Source organism: Bufo bufo, chromosome 2 (assembly GCF_905171765.1).
Source record: "Bufo bufo chromosome 2, aBufBuf1.1, whole genome shotgun sequence".
Classification (NCBI taxonomy): Eukaryota; Metazoa; Chordata; class Amphibia; order Anura; family Bufonidae; genus Bufo; species Bufo bufo.
The window spans coordinates 304,241,951-304,260,521 of record NC_053390.1 but is presented as its reverse complement, the minus strand read 5'-3'; the positions used below and the strand labels follow the sequence as shown (position 1 = coordinate 304,260,521).

The following is an 18,571-nucleotide window of genomic DNA, read 5'->3' as shown; positions in this document are numbered from 1 at the left end:
AGTAAATCACACTTACCCTGCATTGTGTGTAGAACATAGAGCAAACACAGGAGGGTCTGCACGTGTGACATTATAAGCTATAATGAAACTCAGGTGCTATGTGAGTGCTACTTTTGCTCAGTAGATATTTTTGGTAGTTCTCCCCAATTTGTATAAAAAGTAAAATGAATAAATTTTCATATATTTTCATAGTGTGTCATTTGAATCTACACATTTGTTTATTCATTTCTAAAAACTAAAAATGTATCCATTTGGCTTGGCAAATCAATATTTTTTTTGGGCTATATTTGCCTGTCTGCTAATAACTTAATTACACTTACATAAGCATCGCTCTAAATTTGAAAGGCAGAAAATTAAGCTCATAGATGTTAAATAGCAAAGCTTGGTGAATGCCACATATTTAGAACACATTTTGCTTTGTTAGCTGGGATAATTTACAAGTTTTTGACATGTAGGAGTAAAACTTGAATTATAAAAAAGCATACTTTAATTCCATACATGGGCAGCAGATAACTTGATCCCTGATAGTCCATCCTATCTCTCAACACCCTCATTGAAGTGAAGAACCCTTAATGAAGTGTTGTTATTACGTTCTTTAAGGTGTAGAGGTTGTTTACTCCTACATTGAGGTGTAAGCCAACAGCCTCATTCAAGTGAAAAATGTAACCCTTAGGCCTATTGCACACGACCGTATGGCTTTTTCAGTGCTTTGCGGTCCGTTTTTCACGGATCCGTTGTTCTGTTTTTTGTTTCTGTTCCGTTTTTCCGTATGGCATATACAGTATACAGTATTTACATAGATAAAATTGGGCTGGGCATAACATTTTCAATAGATGGTTCAGCAAAAAACGGAACGCAAACGGAAGACATACGGATGCATTTCCGTATGTGTTCCCTTTTTTTGCGGACCCATTGACTTGAATGGAGCCACGGAACGTGATTTGCGGGCAATAATAGGACATGTTCTATCTTTAACCACCTCCGGACCGCCGTACGCAGCGACGCGTCCTGGAGGTGGTTGATTGATTCCGCCTGGACGCGCCGGCGCGTCCTCTCGCGAGACGCGAGATTTCCTGTGAAAGCGCGCACACAGGCGCGCTCACAGGAACGGAAGGTAAGAGAGTGGATCTCCAGCCTGCCAGTGGCGATCGTTCGCTGGCAGGCTGGAGATGTGATTTTTTTTAACCCCTAACAGGTATATTAGACGCTGTTTTGATAACAGCGTCTAATATACCTGCTACCTGGTCCTCTGGTGGTCCGTTTTGTTTGGATCGACCACCAGAGGACACAGGTAGCTCATCAATATGTAGCACCAAGCACCACACTACACTACATCCCCCCTGTCACTTATTATCCCCTTATTAGCCCCTGATCACCCCTGATCACCCCATATAGACTCCCTGATCACCCCCCTGTCATTGATTACCCCCCTGTCATTGATCACCCCCTTGTAAAGCTCCATTCAGACGTCCGCATGATTTTTACGGATAGATGGATCGGATCCGCAAAACGCATACGGACGTCTGAATGGAGCCTTACAGGGGCGTGATCAATGACGGTGGTGATCACCCCATATAGACTCCCTGATCACCCCCCTGTCATTGATTACCCCCTGTCATTGATCACCCCCCTGTAAAGCTCCATTCAGACGTCCGCATGATTTTTACGGATCCACTGATAGATGGATCGGATCCGCAAAACGCATACGGACGTCTGAATGGAGCCTTACAGGGGCGTGATCAATGACTGTGGTGATCACCCCATATAGACTCCCTGATCACCCCCCTGTCATTGATTACCCCCCTGTCATTGATCACACCCCTGTAAAGCTCCATTCAGACGTCCGCATGATTTTTACGGATCCACTGATAGATGGATCGGATCCGCAAAACGCATACGGACGTCTGAATGGAGCCTTACAGGGGCGTGATCAATGACTGTGGTGATCACCCCATATAGACTCCCTGATCACCCCCCTGTCATTGATTACCCCCCTGTCATTGATCACCCCCCTGTAAAGCTCCATTTAGACGTCCGCATGATTTTTACGGATCCACTGATAGATGGATCGGATCCGCAAAACGCATAGGGACGTCTGAATGGAGCCTTACAGGGGCGTGATCAATTACTGTGGTGATCACCCCATATAGACTCCCTGATCACCCCCCTGTCATTGATTACCCCCCTGTCATTGATCACACCCCTGTAAAGCTCCATTCAGACGTCCGCATGATTTTTACGGATCCACTGATAGATGGATCGGATCCGCAAAACGCATACGGACGTCTGAATGGAGCCTTATAGGGGGGTGATCAATGACAGGGGGGTGATCACCCCATATAGACTCTCTGATCACCCCCCTGTCATTGATCACCCCCCTGTCATTGATCACCCCCCTGAAAGGCTCCATTGTCATGGTCTTACCTTCTTGCTGTTCTCCTTCGTTTGACATGTGCTGGCGGCCATCTTGGTTTCTGGGTTTCTTGTAGCCTTCCACCCTGCGGCTCCTCCTTCCCACTGGGAGGAGCTGGATGCCTAGCTCATATATATAGGAGGTCTGTGGCTTCAGTTCCTTGCTTGGTCCTCTTGTGTTCACATGCTTCTAAGACTGCTGCTGCTTCTGGTTCCTGATCCTGGCTTCGTCTGACTACCCTGCTGGTTCCTGATCCTGGCTTCGTCTGACTACCCTGCTGGTTCCTGATCCTGGCTTCGTCTGACTACCCTTCTGGTTCCTGACCTCTGGCTTCGCAAAGACTCTGCTCGGTTTCACCATCCGTTTGGACTTTTGCTTTACAGCTTTATATTCAATAAAGCCTTCTTATTTTCTCTTATCTCTTGTTGTACGTCTGGTTCATGGTTCCGTGACATTAGGACCAAGCCATGAATTCTGACGGTACAGGGCCATCCTCGCTACCCACGCTGGTTGCCAGACTTGATCAGCAGGATCACCTGTTGGGTCGGTTCGCTGTGGCGTTGCAAACCCTGCTTGAACGCACGGCTCATTTCGCTCCCGTTGCCGATGGGTCGGTTGTCGCTCCTGGGCTCGCTCCTACTGCCGCTCCGGTTGTTGCGCCAGAGTTTTCCCCCGACACCTGTTGTTGCGCCTGCGGTGTTTCGGGGTATGACCGGTTCTGCCCCTCTTCCACAGCGCTTTGGGGGAGAGCCAACTCAGTGCCGAGGTTTCCTTAACCAGGTGGGCATTTATTTCGAGTTGCTGCCACATGCCTTTCCTACTGAGAGATCAAAGGTGGGCTTCTTGATCTCGCTGCTCTCGGACAAGGCCTTGGCCTGGGCCAGCCCTTTATGGGAGAACAACAATCCGGTGGTTGCCGAGTTTTCCGGTTTTGTTGCTTCTCTTCGGAAGGTATTCGATGTGCCGGCTCGTGCTGCCTCTGCTGCGAAGCTCCTTATGTCCATCAGACAGGGTTCACGATCCGTAGCTGAATACGCCATTGAGTTTCGTACCCTGGCAGCAGAGGTGGGCTGGAATAATGAGGCTCTGGTCGCTGCTTTCTCTCATGGTCTCTCGGATGCCTTGAAGGATGAGGTTGCAGCTAAGGACCTACCAGTTGAGCTCGAGTCTCTTATTTCTTTCCTGATTTTGATTGACACCAGACTCAGGGAGAGACCTTCCTTTAAGGAGAACCTGCGGAGGTCTTCTAACAGATTGGTGCCTACGTTTGCTGTCCCACCCGTGCCTCCCTCTCCTCCCACGCCTCCTGGGGATGACTTGTCTGGGGGTGAACCCATGCAGCTGGGGTTTGCTCGCCTGTCCGAGGGGGAGAGGGCACTCCGGAGACGCGAGGGCCGATGCATGTACTGTGGTCTCGGTGGGCATTTTCGGTTGGCATGTCCGAACCGTCCAGGGAAACGCTCGTACCTGAGATCCTGTCGGGGGCAGATCTTGGGTGGAGTCTCCTCGTCCCCGGTTTCCCGTGTTGACAAACCACTGATCACTGTTGTCCTCTCCTGGGTCGGGGGCTCGGTGATGACCCAGGCGTTGGTGGACTCTGGTGCTGGTGGTTTGTTCATTGATAGTGTGTTCGCTGCCGCCAATTCCATTCCTCTGCAGGCTCGAGGTTCCCCACTGGCTCTTGAGGCGATAGACGGCAGACCCCTTCTGCCGCCACACGTGACTCATGAGACCCTTCCAGTGGGGATAGCCATTGGTGCCGTTCACAGAGAGTCGGTCTGCCTCCAGGTTATTTCGTCTCCACACTACTCGGTGGTCTTGGGGTACCCCTGGCTCCAGAAGCATAATCCGACTTTCGATTGGAGATCGGTCGAGATCCTCTCGTGGTCACCGCAGTGTGGGGCTAGTTGCATCCATGGGTCTGTCAAGTTGCTGTGTACTTCCTCGGACTCTCTGTTGCCTCCTGAATACGAGGAGTACCGGGATGTATTCGATAAGGTGCGCGCGGTTGCCCTACCTCCGCACCGCCCATACGATTGTGCCATAGAGTTACAATCTGGTGCCGTTCCTCCTCGTGGCAAAGTCTATCCACTGTCGGTAGCGGAGAATGAGGCCATGGAGGAGTACGTGAGGGAGGCGCTTTCACGCGGACACATTCGCAAATCTTCGTCCCCGGCAGGGGCTGGATTTTTCTTTGTGAAAAAGAAGGGCGGTGAGTTGAGGCCTTGCATCGATTACAGGGGTCTCAATCGCATCACGATCAAGAACGCTTACCCGATACCATTGATTTCCGAGCTGTTCGATCGCCTTAAAGGGGCCACGGTCTTTACCAAACTCGACCTGAGGGCGGCATATAACCTGGTAAGGATCAAGGCGGGCGATGAGTGGAAGACCGCGTTTAACACCAGGACCGGTCATTATGAATCCTTGGTTATGCCCTTTGGGTTGTGCAATGCGCCCGCAGTCTTTCAGGAATTCATCAACGATGTTTTCCGTGACCTGTTGCAGCAGTGTGTGGTGGTCTATTTGGATGACATCTTGGTATATTCTGAATCCATGGAGGCCCACATTCTGGATGTCAGACGAGTGTTGCAACGGTTACGAGAGAACAAGCTGTTCGGTAAGCTTGAGAAATGCGAATTTCACCGATCCCAGGTAACCTTCTTAGGTTACATCATTTCCGCTGAGGGGTTCTCCATGGATCCTGAGAAGGTTTCGGCTGTCTTACAGTGGCCCCAGCCCAGTGGTCTTCGTTCCCTGCAGCGCTTTTTGGGCTTCGCCAATTATTATCGGAAGTTCATCAGGGACTTTTCCATGTTGGCCAAGCCTCTCACGGATCTGACCAGGAAGGGCAGTAATTCCCAGGTCTGGCCGCTCGAGGCCATCCGAGCTTTTGAGGCCCTAAAGTCCGCCTTTGTGTCGGCTCCGATTCTGTCGCATCCCAACCCTGGGTTGCCCTTTGTCCTCGAGGTGGACGCGTCTGAGACGGGAGTAGGTGCCCTTCTGTCTCAGCGTAGAACACCAGAGGGTCCTCTGCTTCCTTGTGGGTTTTACTCCCGGAAACTGTCTTCCGCGGAGTGCAACTATCAGATTGGTGACAGGGAGTTATTGGCCATCGTGCAGGCCCTTAAAGAATGGAGGCACTTGCTCGAGGGTTCGGTGGTTCCGGTTCTCATCCTGACGGACCACAAGAATCTGACCTACCTTTCTGAGGCCAAGAGATTGACACCACGTCAGGCCAGATGGGCTCTGTTCTTGTCACGTTTTAATTACGTGGTCTCCTACCTACCCGGTTCCAAGAACATCAGGGCGGATGCCTTATCACGGCAGTACTCCGAGCTGTCCAGGGAGGAGTCGATTCCGACTTCGGTCATACCTCCGAATCAGATCTTGGCCTCCATTCGCACCAGCCTGACCTCTCCCCTGGGTGAGCAGATTTTGGCGGCTCAATCTGGTGCTCCCTCTGGGAGACCCAACGGCAGATGTTTTGTGCCTGAGGAGTTGCGCACTCGGTTGTTGCGAACCTACCATAACTCCAAGACCGCGGGGCATCCTGGAAAGAATCAGCTGTCCTGGGCTGTTTCACGTCTGTTCTGGTGGCCTTCCCTACGTTCCGACATCGCCGCATATGTAGCGGCATGCTCCGTTTGTGCCCAGAGTAAGTCCCCTCGGCACCTTCCGTTGGGCCTTCTGCAACCCATAGCCACCGGGGAGCGCCCATGGTCACACCTGGGGATGGATTTCATTGTGGACCTCCCTGCATCCCGAGGCCATACGGTCATTCTCATGATTGTGGATCGGTTTTCCAAAATGTGCCACTGTGTTCCTCTCAAGAAGTTACCCTCTGCACAAGAGTTGGCCACGATTTTTGCCAGGGAGGTCTTCCGGTTGCACGGTTTGCCCAAGGAGATTGTGTCGGATCGGGGGAGTCAGTTTGTGTCCAGGTTCTGGCGCGCCTTTTGCTCCCAGTTGGGGATTCATCTCTCCTTCTCCTCGGCCTACCACCCTCAGTCCAATGGGGCCGCTGAACGATCCAATCAGGCCTTGGAGCAATTCCTTCTTTGCTATGTCTCCGATCACCAAGACAATTGGGTTGACCTCCTGCCTTGGGCTGAGTTTGCCAGGAACACGGCGGTGAACTCTTCCTCTGGAAGTCTCCCTTCATGGCCAATTATGGGTTCCAACCTGCCGTGTTACCGGAGGTATTCTCTCCCCAGGATATTCCGGCTGTGGAGGATCACCTTTCCGTCCTACGTGCTTCTTGGGTACAGATCCAGAAGTCCCTTGAGGTCTCTGCGCAGCGCCAGAGACGCCAGGCTGATCGCAGACGAGCGCCTGCTCCTTCCTACCAGGTCGGAGACCGTGTATGGTTGTCCACCCGCAACCTCAACCTTCGAGTGCCCACTCCCAAGCTGGCGCCTCGCTTTGTTGGTCCCTTCCGAGTGCTTCGCAGGGTAAACCCGGTAGCCTATGCCCTTGCGCTTCCTCCTGGCATGCGGATCTCCAACGTGTTTCATGTCTCCCTGTTGAAGCCACTGGTGTGTAATCGTTTCACTTCCTCGGTTCCTCGGCCTCGTCCGGTCCAAGTGGGCAATCGTGAGGAATATGAGGTGAGCAATATCCTGGACTCACGCCTGGTCCGCGGTCGGTTGCAGTTTTTGGTCCATTGGCGTGGTTATGGTCCAGAGGAGCGTTCCTGGGTTCCCTCCGCAGATGTCCATGCTCCTGCCTTGCTCCGAGCCTTCCACGCACGCTTCCCTCAGAAACCGTTTTGTGCTCCGCGGAGGAGGGGCCCTTGAGGGGGAGGTACTGTCATGGTCTTACCTTCTTGCTGTTCTCCTTCGTTTGACATGTGCTGGCGGCCATCTTGGTTTCTGGGTTTCTTGTAGCCTTCCACCCTGCGGCTCCTCCTTCCCACTGGGAGGAGCTGGATGCCTAGCTCATATATATATAGGAGGTCTGTGGCTTCAGTTCCTTGCTTGGTCCTCTTGTGTTCACATGCTTCTAAGACTGCTGCTGCTTCTGGTTCCTGATCCTGGCTTCGTCTGACTACCCTGCTGGTTCCTGATCCTGGCTTCGTCTGACTACCCTGCTGGTTCCTGATCCTGGCTTCGTCTGACTACCCTTCTGGTTCCTGACCTCTGGCTTCGCAAAGACTCTGCTCGGTTTCACCATCCGTTTGGACTTTTGCTTTACAGCTTTATATTCAATAAAGCCTTCTTATTTTCTCTTATCTCTTGTTATACGTCTGGTTCATGGTTCCGTGACATCCATTCAGAAAAATTTTTGGCCCAAGTTAGCGGAAATTATATATTTTTTTTATTACAAAGTCTCATATTCCACTAACTTGTGTCAAAAAATAAAATCTCACATGAACTCACCATACCCCTCACGGAATCCAAATGCGTAAAATTTTTTAGACATTTATATTCCAGACTTCTTCTCACGCTTTAGGGCCCCTAGAATGCCAGGGCAGTATAAATACCCCACATGTGACCCCATTTCGGAAAGAAGACACCCCAAGGTATTCCGTGAGGGGCATATTGAGTCCATGAAAGATTGAAATTTTTGTCCCAAGTTAGCGAAAAGGGAGACTTTGTGAGAAAAAATAAATAAATATCAATTTCTGCTAACTTGTGCCAAAAAAAATAAATTTCTATGAACTCGCCATGCCCCTCATTGAATACCTTGGGGTGTCTTCTTTCCAAAATGGGGTCACATGTGGGGTATTTATACTGCCCTGGCATTCTAGGGGCCCTAAAGCGTGAGACGAAGTCTGGGATCCAAATGTCTAAAAATGCCCTCATAAAATGAATGTGGGCCCCTTTGCGCATCTAGGCTGCAAAAAAGTGTCACACATGTGGTATCGCCGTACTCAGGAGAAGTTGGGCAATGTGTTTTGGGGTGTCATTTTACATATACCCATGCTTGGTGAGATAAATATCTTGGTCAAATGCCAACTTTGTATAAAAAAATGGGAAAAGTTGTCTTTTGCCGAGATATTTCTCTCATCCAGCATGAGTATATGTAAAAAGACACCCCAAAACACATTCCCCAACTTCTCCTGAATACGGCAATACCACATGTGTGACACTTTTTTGCAGCCTAGGTGGGCAAAGGGGCCCACATTCCAAAGAGCACCTTTAGGATTTCACAGGTCATTTACCTACTTACCACACATTAGGGCCCCTGGAAAATGCCAGGGCAGTATAACTACCCCACAAGTGACCCCATTTTGGAAAGAAGACACCCCAAGGTATTCCGTGAGGGGCATGGCGAGTTCCTAGAATTTTATATTTTTTGTCAAAAGTTAGCGGAAAATGATGATTTTTTTTTTTTTCCCTTACAAAGTCTCATATTCCACTAACTTGTGACAAAAAATAAAAACTTCCATGAACTCACTATGCCCATCACGAAATACCTTGGGGTGTCTTCTTTCCAAAATGGGATCACATGTGGGGTAGTTATACTGCCCTGGCATTCTAGGGGCCCAAATGTGTGGTAAGAAGTTTGAAATCAAAATGTGTAAAAAATGACCGGTGAAATCCGAAAGGTGCTCTTTGGAATATGGGCCCCTTTGCCCACCTAGGCTGCAAAAAAGTGTCACACATCTGGTATCTCCGTATTCAGGAGAAGTTGGGAAATGTGTTTTGGGGTGTCATTTTACATATACCCATGCTGGGTGAGAGAAATATCTTGGCAAAAGACAACATTTCCCATTTTTTTATACAAAGTTGTCTTTTGCCAAGATATTTCTCTCACCCAGCATGGGTATATGTAAAATGACACCCCAAAACACATTCCCGAACTTCTCCTGAATAGGGAGATACCACATGTGTGACACTTTTTTGCAGCCTAGGTGGGCAAAGGGGCCCACATTCCAAAGAGCACCTTTCGGATTTCACCGGCCATTTTTTACAGAATTTGATTTCAAACTCCTTACCACACATTTGGGCCCCTAAAATGCCAGGGCAGTATAACTACCCCACAAGTGACCACATTTTGGAAAGAAGACACCCCAAGGTATTCGCTGATGAGCATAGTGAGTTCATGGAAGTTTTTATTTTTTGTCACAAGTTAGTGGAATATGAGACTTTGTAAGAAAAAAAAATAAAAAAAAATAAATCATCATTTTCCGCTAACTTGTGACAAAAAATAAAAAGTTCTATGAACTCACTATGCCCATCAGCAAATACCTTAGGGTGTCTACTTTCCGAAATGGGATCATTTGTGGGGGCTTTCTACTGTCTGCGCATTGTAGAACCTCAGGAAACATGACAGGTGCTCAGAAAGTCAGAGCTGCTTCAAAAAGCGGAAATTCACATTTTTGTACCATAGTTCGTAAACGCTATAACTTTTACCCAAACCATTTTTTTTTTTACCCAAACATTTTTTTTTTATCAAAGACATGTAGAACAATAAATTTAGAGCAAAATTTATATATGGATGTCGTTTTTTTTGCAAAATTTTACAACTGAAAGTGAAAAATGTCATTTTTTTGCAAAAAAAATCGTTAAATTTCGATTAATAACAAAAAAAGTAAAAATGTCAGTAGCAATGAAATACCACCAAATGAAAGCTCTATTAGTGAGAAGAAAAGGAGGTAAAATTCATTTGGGTGGTAAGTTGCATGACCGAGCAATAAACGGTGAAAGTAGTGTAGGTCAGAAGTGTAAAAAGTGGCCTGGTCTTTCAGGGTGTTTAAGCTATAGGGGCTGAGGTGGTTAAACGGAACGGAAAAACGGAAATACGGAAACGGAATGCATACGGAGTACATTCCGTTTTTTTGGCGGAACCATTGAAATGAATAGTTCCGTATACGGACCGTATACGGAACGCAAAAAACGGCCAGTAAACGGGGAAAAAAAACGGTCGTGTGCAGGAGGCCTTAGGCCTCTTTCACATGGGCGTCGCGTGTGAGGGCTGGATAGGATGCGGGTGCGTCGCGGGAAAATCATGCGAGTAGGTACGCAATTGCAGTCAGTTTTGACTGCGTTTGCGTTCCGATGTTCAGTTTTTATTGTGCGGGTGCAATGCGTTTTGCACGCGCGTGATAAAAAACTGACTGTGGTACCCAGACCCGAACCCGGACTTCTTCACTGAAGTTCGGGTTTGGGATCGGTGTTCTGTATATTTTATTATTTTCCATTATTCCATGGTTATAATAGAAAATAATAGCATTCTTTAATTCAGAATGCTAAGTAAGAGGTCCATTGTGGGGTTAAAAAAAAAAAAAAAAAAAATGTAACTCACCTTATCCACTTGATCGCGCAGCCGGGCTCGTCTTCTTTCTTCTTCTCCTTGCAGGACCTGGATGGAAAAGGACCTTCAGTGACGTCATTAAGCTCACCATGTGGTGAGCGCGATGACGTCACCAAAGGTCCTTTCGCAGGTCCTGAAAGAAGAAGCAAGAAGAGGATGCCGGCTGCGCGTTCAATTGGAACAGGTAAGTTAATTATTTTAATTTTTTAACACCTCAATCTACAATTTACTAAGCATTCTGTATTAAGAATGCTATTATTTTCCCTTATAACCATGTTATAACGGAAAATAATACAGGGAATACACTTTAATGGGATCCGGGGTTGCTTTCATTCCTTTCATCTCCTAGCAATTATGTGTGAAAATCGCACCGCATCCGCACTTGCTTGCGGATGCTTGTGATTTTGACGCATACTCATTCATTTCTAAGGGACCTGCGTTGCGTGAAAAACGCAGAATATAGAACCTGCTGCGATTTTCAAGCAATGCACAAATGATGCGTGAAACTCACCGCTCATGTGCACAGCCCCATTGAAGTGAATGGGTCTGGATTCAGTGCGGGTGCAATGCATTCATCTCACGCATTAATTCATCTCACGCATTAAGGTCTGTGCGGCGCATTGCTTATAGCACAGACCTTTCACTTACCAGTAGGAGGAGCGCCCGGCCGGTCACAGACATCGCAGGTAAGTATAATGCTTCTAAAATTGCTAAGTGCTAAGTAACCATGGCAACCAGGACTGCAGGTTACCGATCGGAGTCCCAGCGATTAAACTGGGACTCCGATCGGAACTCTCCGCTGCCACCAATGATGGGGGGTCAGTAATTTTAGTTAGGGGGGGGAGGGGGGGCCGGCCGCACTGGCCACCAATGAATTAAAAACAGGGGGGAAAGGAAGGGGGGGCCGGCCGCACTGGCCAACAATGAATTAAAAACAGGGGGGAGGGGGGGGGGCGGGCCGCACTGGCCACCATTGAGTTAAATATAGGGGAGGGAGGGAGGGGGGGCCGGCCGCACTGGCCACCAATGAGTTAAAAACAGGGGGGGGGTCTGCCCCTTGCTGCCTGGCAGCGCCTGCCAGGCAGCAGGGGGCAGTCATGTACACAGTTCTTTTAGTATATTCTAACTTGAAGCGTCCCCATCACCATGGGAACGCCTCTATGTTAGAATATACTGTCGGATCTGAGTTTTCACGAAGTGAAAAACCAGATCTGAAAAAAACTGTTATGCAAACGGATCAGTTCTGAACGGATGCAAGCGTTTGCATTATAGGAGCGGATCCGTCTGTACAGACACCAGACGGATCCGCTCCGAACGCTAGTGTGAAAGTAGCCTAAATGCTGTTAACAAAACAGCTCAGACAGGATGGATGTTCCCAGAATGATATCTAGGAAATCAAATAAAAAAAATGTACAGTCATAAAATAAAAAAGGATTAGAAATAAAAGGATGTGCATCACTATCTGGTTTCAACAGGCAGAAAAAATATAGGTGATACATTCCCTTCGACATCACCATCTAGCCATCGGTTTCTGTACCTTTCTTCAGTCCTTCTGTTACACTGTGTATCTAGCACAATAATATTTCCCAGATTCTTCAGGTTTCACTCCAGTGAGTTGAAGATAAACTTCTCCTTTATTTGTGTCTCTTGTTAGAGTTAGACGTCCCTGAAGAGACTGGGCATAGTATTTGCTATTCTCATAACATATTACACCCAGCCACTCCAGGCCTTTCCCTTCAGGTTGTCTGACCCATTCAACACAATCCATGTTAGTGCTGTCAGTGAGGGAGGCTCCGGTCACTTTACAGGTCATGTCCAGAGTCTCTGAAGGCTTCACAATTCCAGGACCAGACTCCACTAGTGAAATCTGTGCAGAGACACCTATAAATACATATGTTGTCAAGCATATATATCGAAGATGCACATAATATTTATAAATCCAGTTTATTGCTAGTATTAAGACAAGTTCATTAAATATAACTCACATTGTAGAGACAATACAACACTGAACAACCACAGAAGAATCTTCATGTCTGGTCTGAAGAACTAGAGATGCTCAATTCTGGACTTAAGTGACCTGATTCTTCTCTATGTTCAGTTTCAGGTCTCTCTTCTCTTTTTAAATAGGCAGTAATCTAAATATATTTACATACCCATATGAAGCACTTATAAAGTGAAGGAACCCAATGGGGATGGTTTCAACATTTTATCAATATGTTTAAGGGACTGTGCAGGTTTTGGAAAAAAAAAAAAACGAAAAACTCATTTTCATATACCATAGCATCCTGAGGAGGATCCTCTATTCTAGATCCTTATCTCTTGACCAGAGTGAAGAGCAGTTATAAAGACTCTTACACAGATGCATTACCCAGACAATCCATTGATTGGAATGGACACTGTGTAATGCTTAATTCCGCTGTGGTGGCACTGTAGGGATTGAACATTTATTACCAGGTTTCCTCACAGAATACAGTCGATTACTGTGGGTCACATCAGATGGACACTTTGGAGGAAATATATTAAAGATCAGCGGTTTACGCCGCCTTTGATATACACTGCACTGCCAGAGTATGTGCCTAATTTGGAGGCACATCTGGCAGCCCTTTGGGGGCTCCATGGGGACATTCTACTGTGTGGGGCACTAAAGGGGCATAACTATTTTGAAGGGAACACTAAGGGGGCATAACTACTGTTTGCGGGCAAAAAGGAGACTGGGCAGGATTTGGCGTGTATAGGTAGGCATTGGGTATACTTAGAGATGTGGGTAAGTGTAAAATTTACAACGACGTGCAAAGCTGTTTTCCCTGCTTGGGTTTTTTGGAAAGTTGGAAGGTATGCCATATGGACAAATGTATTGGGATGTTGACCCTCATCTATAACAAAGATACATGAACAGGGGTAGAGATAAGAAAAGCAGCCATGGTTTTTACTGTGGAACACAGTGCTCGATCACGCAGCTCTGGCAGGCGGTACTCCCGGATATGAAGAACAATGTACAAAGTGCTCTGTGTTCCATACTGGAACACTGTGCTCTTCCGGTGCTCAGTCGCACACTTCCGGTGAGTGGTACTCCCATGTATTATAGGTAATTGGATGACGCTCTCCACGTTCCATCCTGGAACGCAGTGCATGAGATCACACTTCTGGTGGGTGGGACTGAATCGAACGGCCAATATAGAGACCAAGATGCACTTTTCCATAATGCGTTCCACTCTGGAACACATAATTTCCTATTGGCTATGGAGGCTCAATATCAAACTGCTGTGTTGTGTGGGAAAGTCCCGCCTCCACTGAATCGATCCTGCCCTAATTTACTGGGCCCCTGATATAGAGTGAGTGAAAAGATGAAATGGACTTTATTGCAGGAGGGAGAAGGGTTGGGGGAAATGCAGGGAGATTATTATTGTCAGTGCCATTATAACAGGGGTATCGAGGACTGTATCCTAAAAGAAGGTAATAAAGATATAGCCCTTCAAAGAGATACCATTCCTTTTGTGAAACAAATTATTTTATAGAATTTTAAAGTTCATACAAACAGAAAAGTAATACACTAATACAAAGTGTAAACACAATCATGGATAGTAGCTACAATACCAGTAGTCAGATAAATAGAAAATTCAGCAAATCCCTTAGTATCCGTGAGGATGACCAATTCAGGACAGGAAAGGGATGACCTTTATTCATTTTGGGTCAATGACATATAGGCTGGTATTGAGGAGCCATATGAATGGTCTTGATTTCTTTCTGGTGATTCGTCGTACCCCCAACAAACAATGTATCTGGCTTAACATAGAGTGGGACTGTGTGGGCTGTAAAAGGACAGGGAGGATAGTAGCTATACTAAAGGGATAGGGAAACATCAGGAAGGGGAAGGGTAAACCAGAGGTAAGGAAGTATCAACAAGAGGTTGTGTATGACAAACATAGAAAATTCTCTAAGTGGTATTTATTGTTGTGCAAGTATCTAGCCAACAGGTATCATTCAAGAAAATACTTGCTTTTCGTCCAAATATCCCAGGATCTCTGGTATGCAATCTGTTTGTTCTGGAGGATTTCTGAAGGATTTTTTCATAGTAGCAACTTCATTAATATGCGGAAGAGTGATGGGCTTCCATTAGCGAGTAATTACCAACTTGGTTGCCATGTGAAGGTGGGCTACCACTGTTCTATGGTGAACAGGGTAAGTCTCCAGACCTATCAATAACAAGGCTATTTCAGTGGTACGTGTAGTTGTATATTGTGTGAGAATATGAATGATCCTTTGTGCAGTCTACCAAAGGGGAGCAAAGGTGGTGCAATCCCAGGAGGATATGTTTCAGAGTACCTATTTGGCTACAATTCCTCCAGCAATATTGTGAGCAGGATGGGAACATGAGGTGTAGGCGATCAAGGGTGAGATATCATCTGTGATGAGTTTTCAGTAAGGCTTCTCTGTGTGCTACACCTCCAAAGAGTTTGTGGATGAAAGTGTAGGACTTTTGCCACTATGTTAGTGAAGAAGAGGTACCCAGGTCTTGTTGCCATTTTAGCATAGGAGTGGTAAGGATCATAGTGGATTTATTCCCAATGTGGTCATAAAACCTGGAGAGGCCTTTGGGTCCCAAGAAAAGTCGAGATGGTATCTGAAGTGGGAGCATGTTGGTGAAATGTGTTTTTTTTTAATGAATTCTCTTAACTGAAGAAATTTGTAAAACTCTTGGTTTTGGATATGGTATAGGGTTTTGATATGTTCGAAATGGAGATGTCCCTGTTTATCAGAGTGCATCAAGAGTTAATATGTTGTGTTGTTTCCATAGACTCAAGTCCAAACCAGGAATATGCTTCTCAAGAAAGCCTAGTGAAATGTCTCGGGACTGACATATGAGGAGGTCTTTTTTAGTTTTGAAGAATAATATCAAAATAAAGTCAGAGAGATTGATGGTAGTGTAATTTGAGGAGGTGGGGTCCAGAGCGGAGCTATCAATCTATTTGTAAGGAAACATGTGCCTACTAGATGGTATTCCATTTGTACCCAGGATCTGGAATAGTCCTGTGACCACCAGTAATATAGTTGGTGTAGTATAGTTGCCCACTAGTAATATTTTATCCTCCTACCTCTGTTCTCCTTGTCTGTATAAAAAAGGCAGTCCTAGACAGGGCCGGCTCCAGGTTCATGTGGGCCCTTGGGCGATAAATCTCAGTGGGCCTTCTCACAGTATAATGACCCCACAGTGGCCCTCCATTCAGAATAATGACCCCCCAGTCGCCCCCCATTCAGAATTATACTGTATGTAGGGGGCACTGGGGGTCATTATACTGTGTAAGGGGCCCTTTCTAGCTAGAACTGACTGGTCACCACAGCAAATTTTTGTACGAACCCCCCTCCACCCCCCAGCGGGTTCACATCATGTTTTTCTATCCGTTTGATATATATACAAAAGGTACTGTATAAAAATGTGCAGCACACCAGGTTTTTGTATACTGCAGAGTCCAGTAAACAAATACATATGTTAACATATACAGTACAGACCAAAAGTTTGGACACACCTTCTCATTCAAAGAGTTTTCTTTATTTTCATGACTATGAAGGCATCAAAACTATGAATTAACACATGTGGAATTATATACATAACAAACAATTGTGAAACAACTGAAAATATGTCATATTCTAGGTTCTTCAAAGTAGCCACCTTTTGCTTTGATTACTGCTTTGCACACTCTTGGCATTCTCTTGATGAGCTTCAAGAGGTAGTGCCCTGAAATGGTTTTCACTTCACAGGTGTGCCCTGTCAGGTTTAATAAGTGGGATTTCTTGCCTTATAAATGTGGTTGGGACCATCAGTGGCGTTGAAGAGAAGTCAGGTGGATACACAGCTGATAGTCCTACTGAATAGACTGTTAGAATTTGTATTATGGCAAGAAAAAAGCAGCTAAGTAAAGAAAAACGAGTGGCCATCATTACTTTAAGAAATGAAGGTCAGTCAGTCAGCCGAAAAATTGGGAAAACTTTGAAAGTAAGGGCTATTTGACCATGAAGGAGAGTGATGGGGTGCTGCGCCAGATGACCTAGCCTCCACAGTCACCGGACCTGAACCCAATCGAGATGGTTTGGGGTGAGCTGGACCGCAGAGTGAAGGCAAAAGGGCCAACAAGTGCTAAGCATCTCTGGGAACTCCTTCAAGACTGTTGGAAGACCATTTCAGGTGACTACCTCTTGAAGCTCATCAAGAGAATGCCAAGAGTGACATATTTTCAGTTGTTTCACACTTGTTTGTTATGTATATAATTCCACATGTGTTAATTCATAGTTTTGATGCCTTCATAGTCATGAAAATAAAGAAAACTCTTTGAATGAGATGGTGTGTCCAAACTTTTGGTCTGTACTGTATGTTTTGTTGCAATGGAACTGCATGGTGAATGGCCGCCACTGTATAGCATCAGTCTGAGGCATCTGTTAATGTATATGTTTTTGGTATACATTAAATGGATGGCAAAAATGTGATGTGAACCCAGCCTTAGTGCCAGAATAAGCAATAGTACAAAGCGGAGCAGAGAGGGGAGGCCGCCATGTACTTACAGAGCACAGCCTTGTCCTTGTGGTCAGCAATCTGCAACTTTTCCTCGCTCATGCCTGGTCTAAAAAAGGTGGCGTGGGCAGGGAAGGGGATACAGTTATGGCCATACTGTTATTGGATAACACGTCCATACAGTGACCAGATAAAACTGCCATACAGTAACTGGATAAGACCGCCATACAGTGACTGCATAGCACCACCATACAGTGACCAGATAAAAGGGTATAAGAGGGCACAGTACAAGGAATGACTAGGGGCACTGTACAGGGTATGGTAAGGGGGCACAATGCAAGGTATAATGGGGCATAGTACAAAGTGGGGGGCACAGTCACATGACCCTGTGACGTTAGAAGGTCCTTATGGTGCATGCGGTTTAAACACTACCATAATGAGAGGCAGAGGACTGAGACAGGTGACCAGGGCCCTGGATGGACAGGAGGGGTGGACACAGCAAGTAGGTGGAAGGGGCTCTGAGGGGGATTCATACAAGAAGTAGGGGGCAGGAGGTCTGTGCAGGGATGCAATAGGAGATAGGAGGGTGGAATAGGAGCTCTGGATATATGAGGGAGGAAAGGAAGCAGAAGGGGCTCCATGAGGATAAGAGAAGGACAGGATATGGGGGCAGGTGTCATGAAGGCAAACTGCTTAATGAGGCAGTAAAACAACTAAATAGCATGAAGCTGCTGGTCTACTACAGCATCCAGCAGCAGTTGAAGAGTTCCCTGACCTCCCCCTTCCTGTCCCACAGAGAAGAGATAGTCACAGTGCAGACTCACTCAGACTGTCTGCAACTCTTCACACTTCTGCTCCACTGGGGTCTCTCTCCTCCTCAGGCAGCACGTCCTGTGTAGAGGGGGCATGTCTGCTCTGCTGGAGTGAAGAGGGGGCATGTCTGCTCTGCTGGAGTGAAGAGGGGGCGTGTCTGAAGCTCCACAGCACAGAAGCTTGTAAGGGGGACAGTGGCAGCTGAATTCTGCATGCTGCTGAAAAAGACTTTCATGTGACTATGCTCCCTGCACTCCAGCAATGAGCGCTTCCATCTGTATTTATAGAAGCGCTCATAGCAGCACAGTGGGCCCCCCCAGGAGCAGTGGGCACCGGCACTTGCCTAGGTATGCCAGGTGCTGACGCTGGCCCTGGTCCTAGATCTCCTCTCCCTCTATACATAGTTTTGTAGTTTTTGTGAGCTTCTGTAAAGAGGGACATTGGAAGGCTAATTGGGATGCATCTAAGTAAGTAAAGCAGTGTAGGCAAGATCAGCATTTTGTAAGCTGTGATTCTGCCTAGCCAGGATACCATTACTTTTGTAAGTCGTGAACGGGGAGGGCTCCCAAGTATACAGC

At 46.8% G+C, this 18,571-nt stretch overlaps 1 protein-coding gene across 3 annotated transcripts in view; it reads right to left on the bottom strand.

Annotated features, from left to right (window-relative positions):
- LOC120989007 overlaps nucleotides 1–18,571 on the bottom strand; it is a 769,594-nt gene that overhangs the window by 532,267 nt on the left and 218,756 nt on the right. For 2 of the 3 annotated variants that reach the window (XM_040416848.1, XM_040416847.1), the window contains exon 1: nucleotides 17–123. The exons of the other annotated variant lie outside the window; for it this stretch is intronic. In XM_040416848.1, the coding sequence (XP_040272782.1) occupies nucleotides 17–71 (55 nt within the window). In that variant the 5' untranslated portion in view covers nucleotides 72–123. Of the gene's footprint in view, nucleotides 1–16; nucleotides 124–18,571 lie in introns of those variants that run through there. 3 annotated transcript variants of the gene reach the window in all.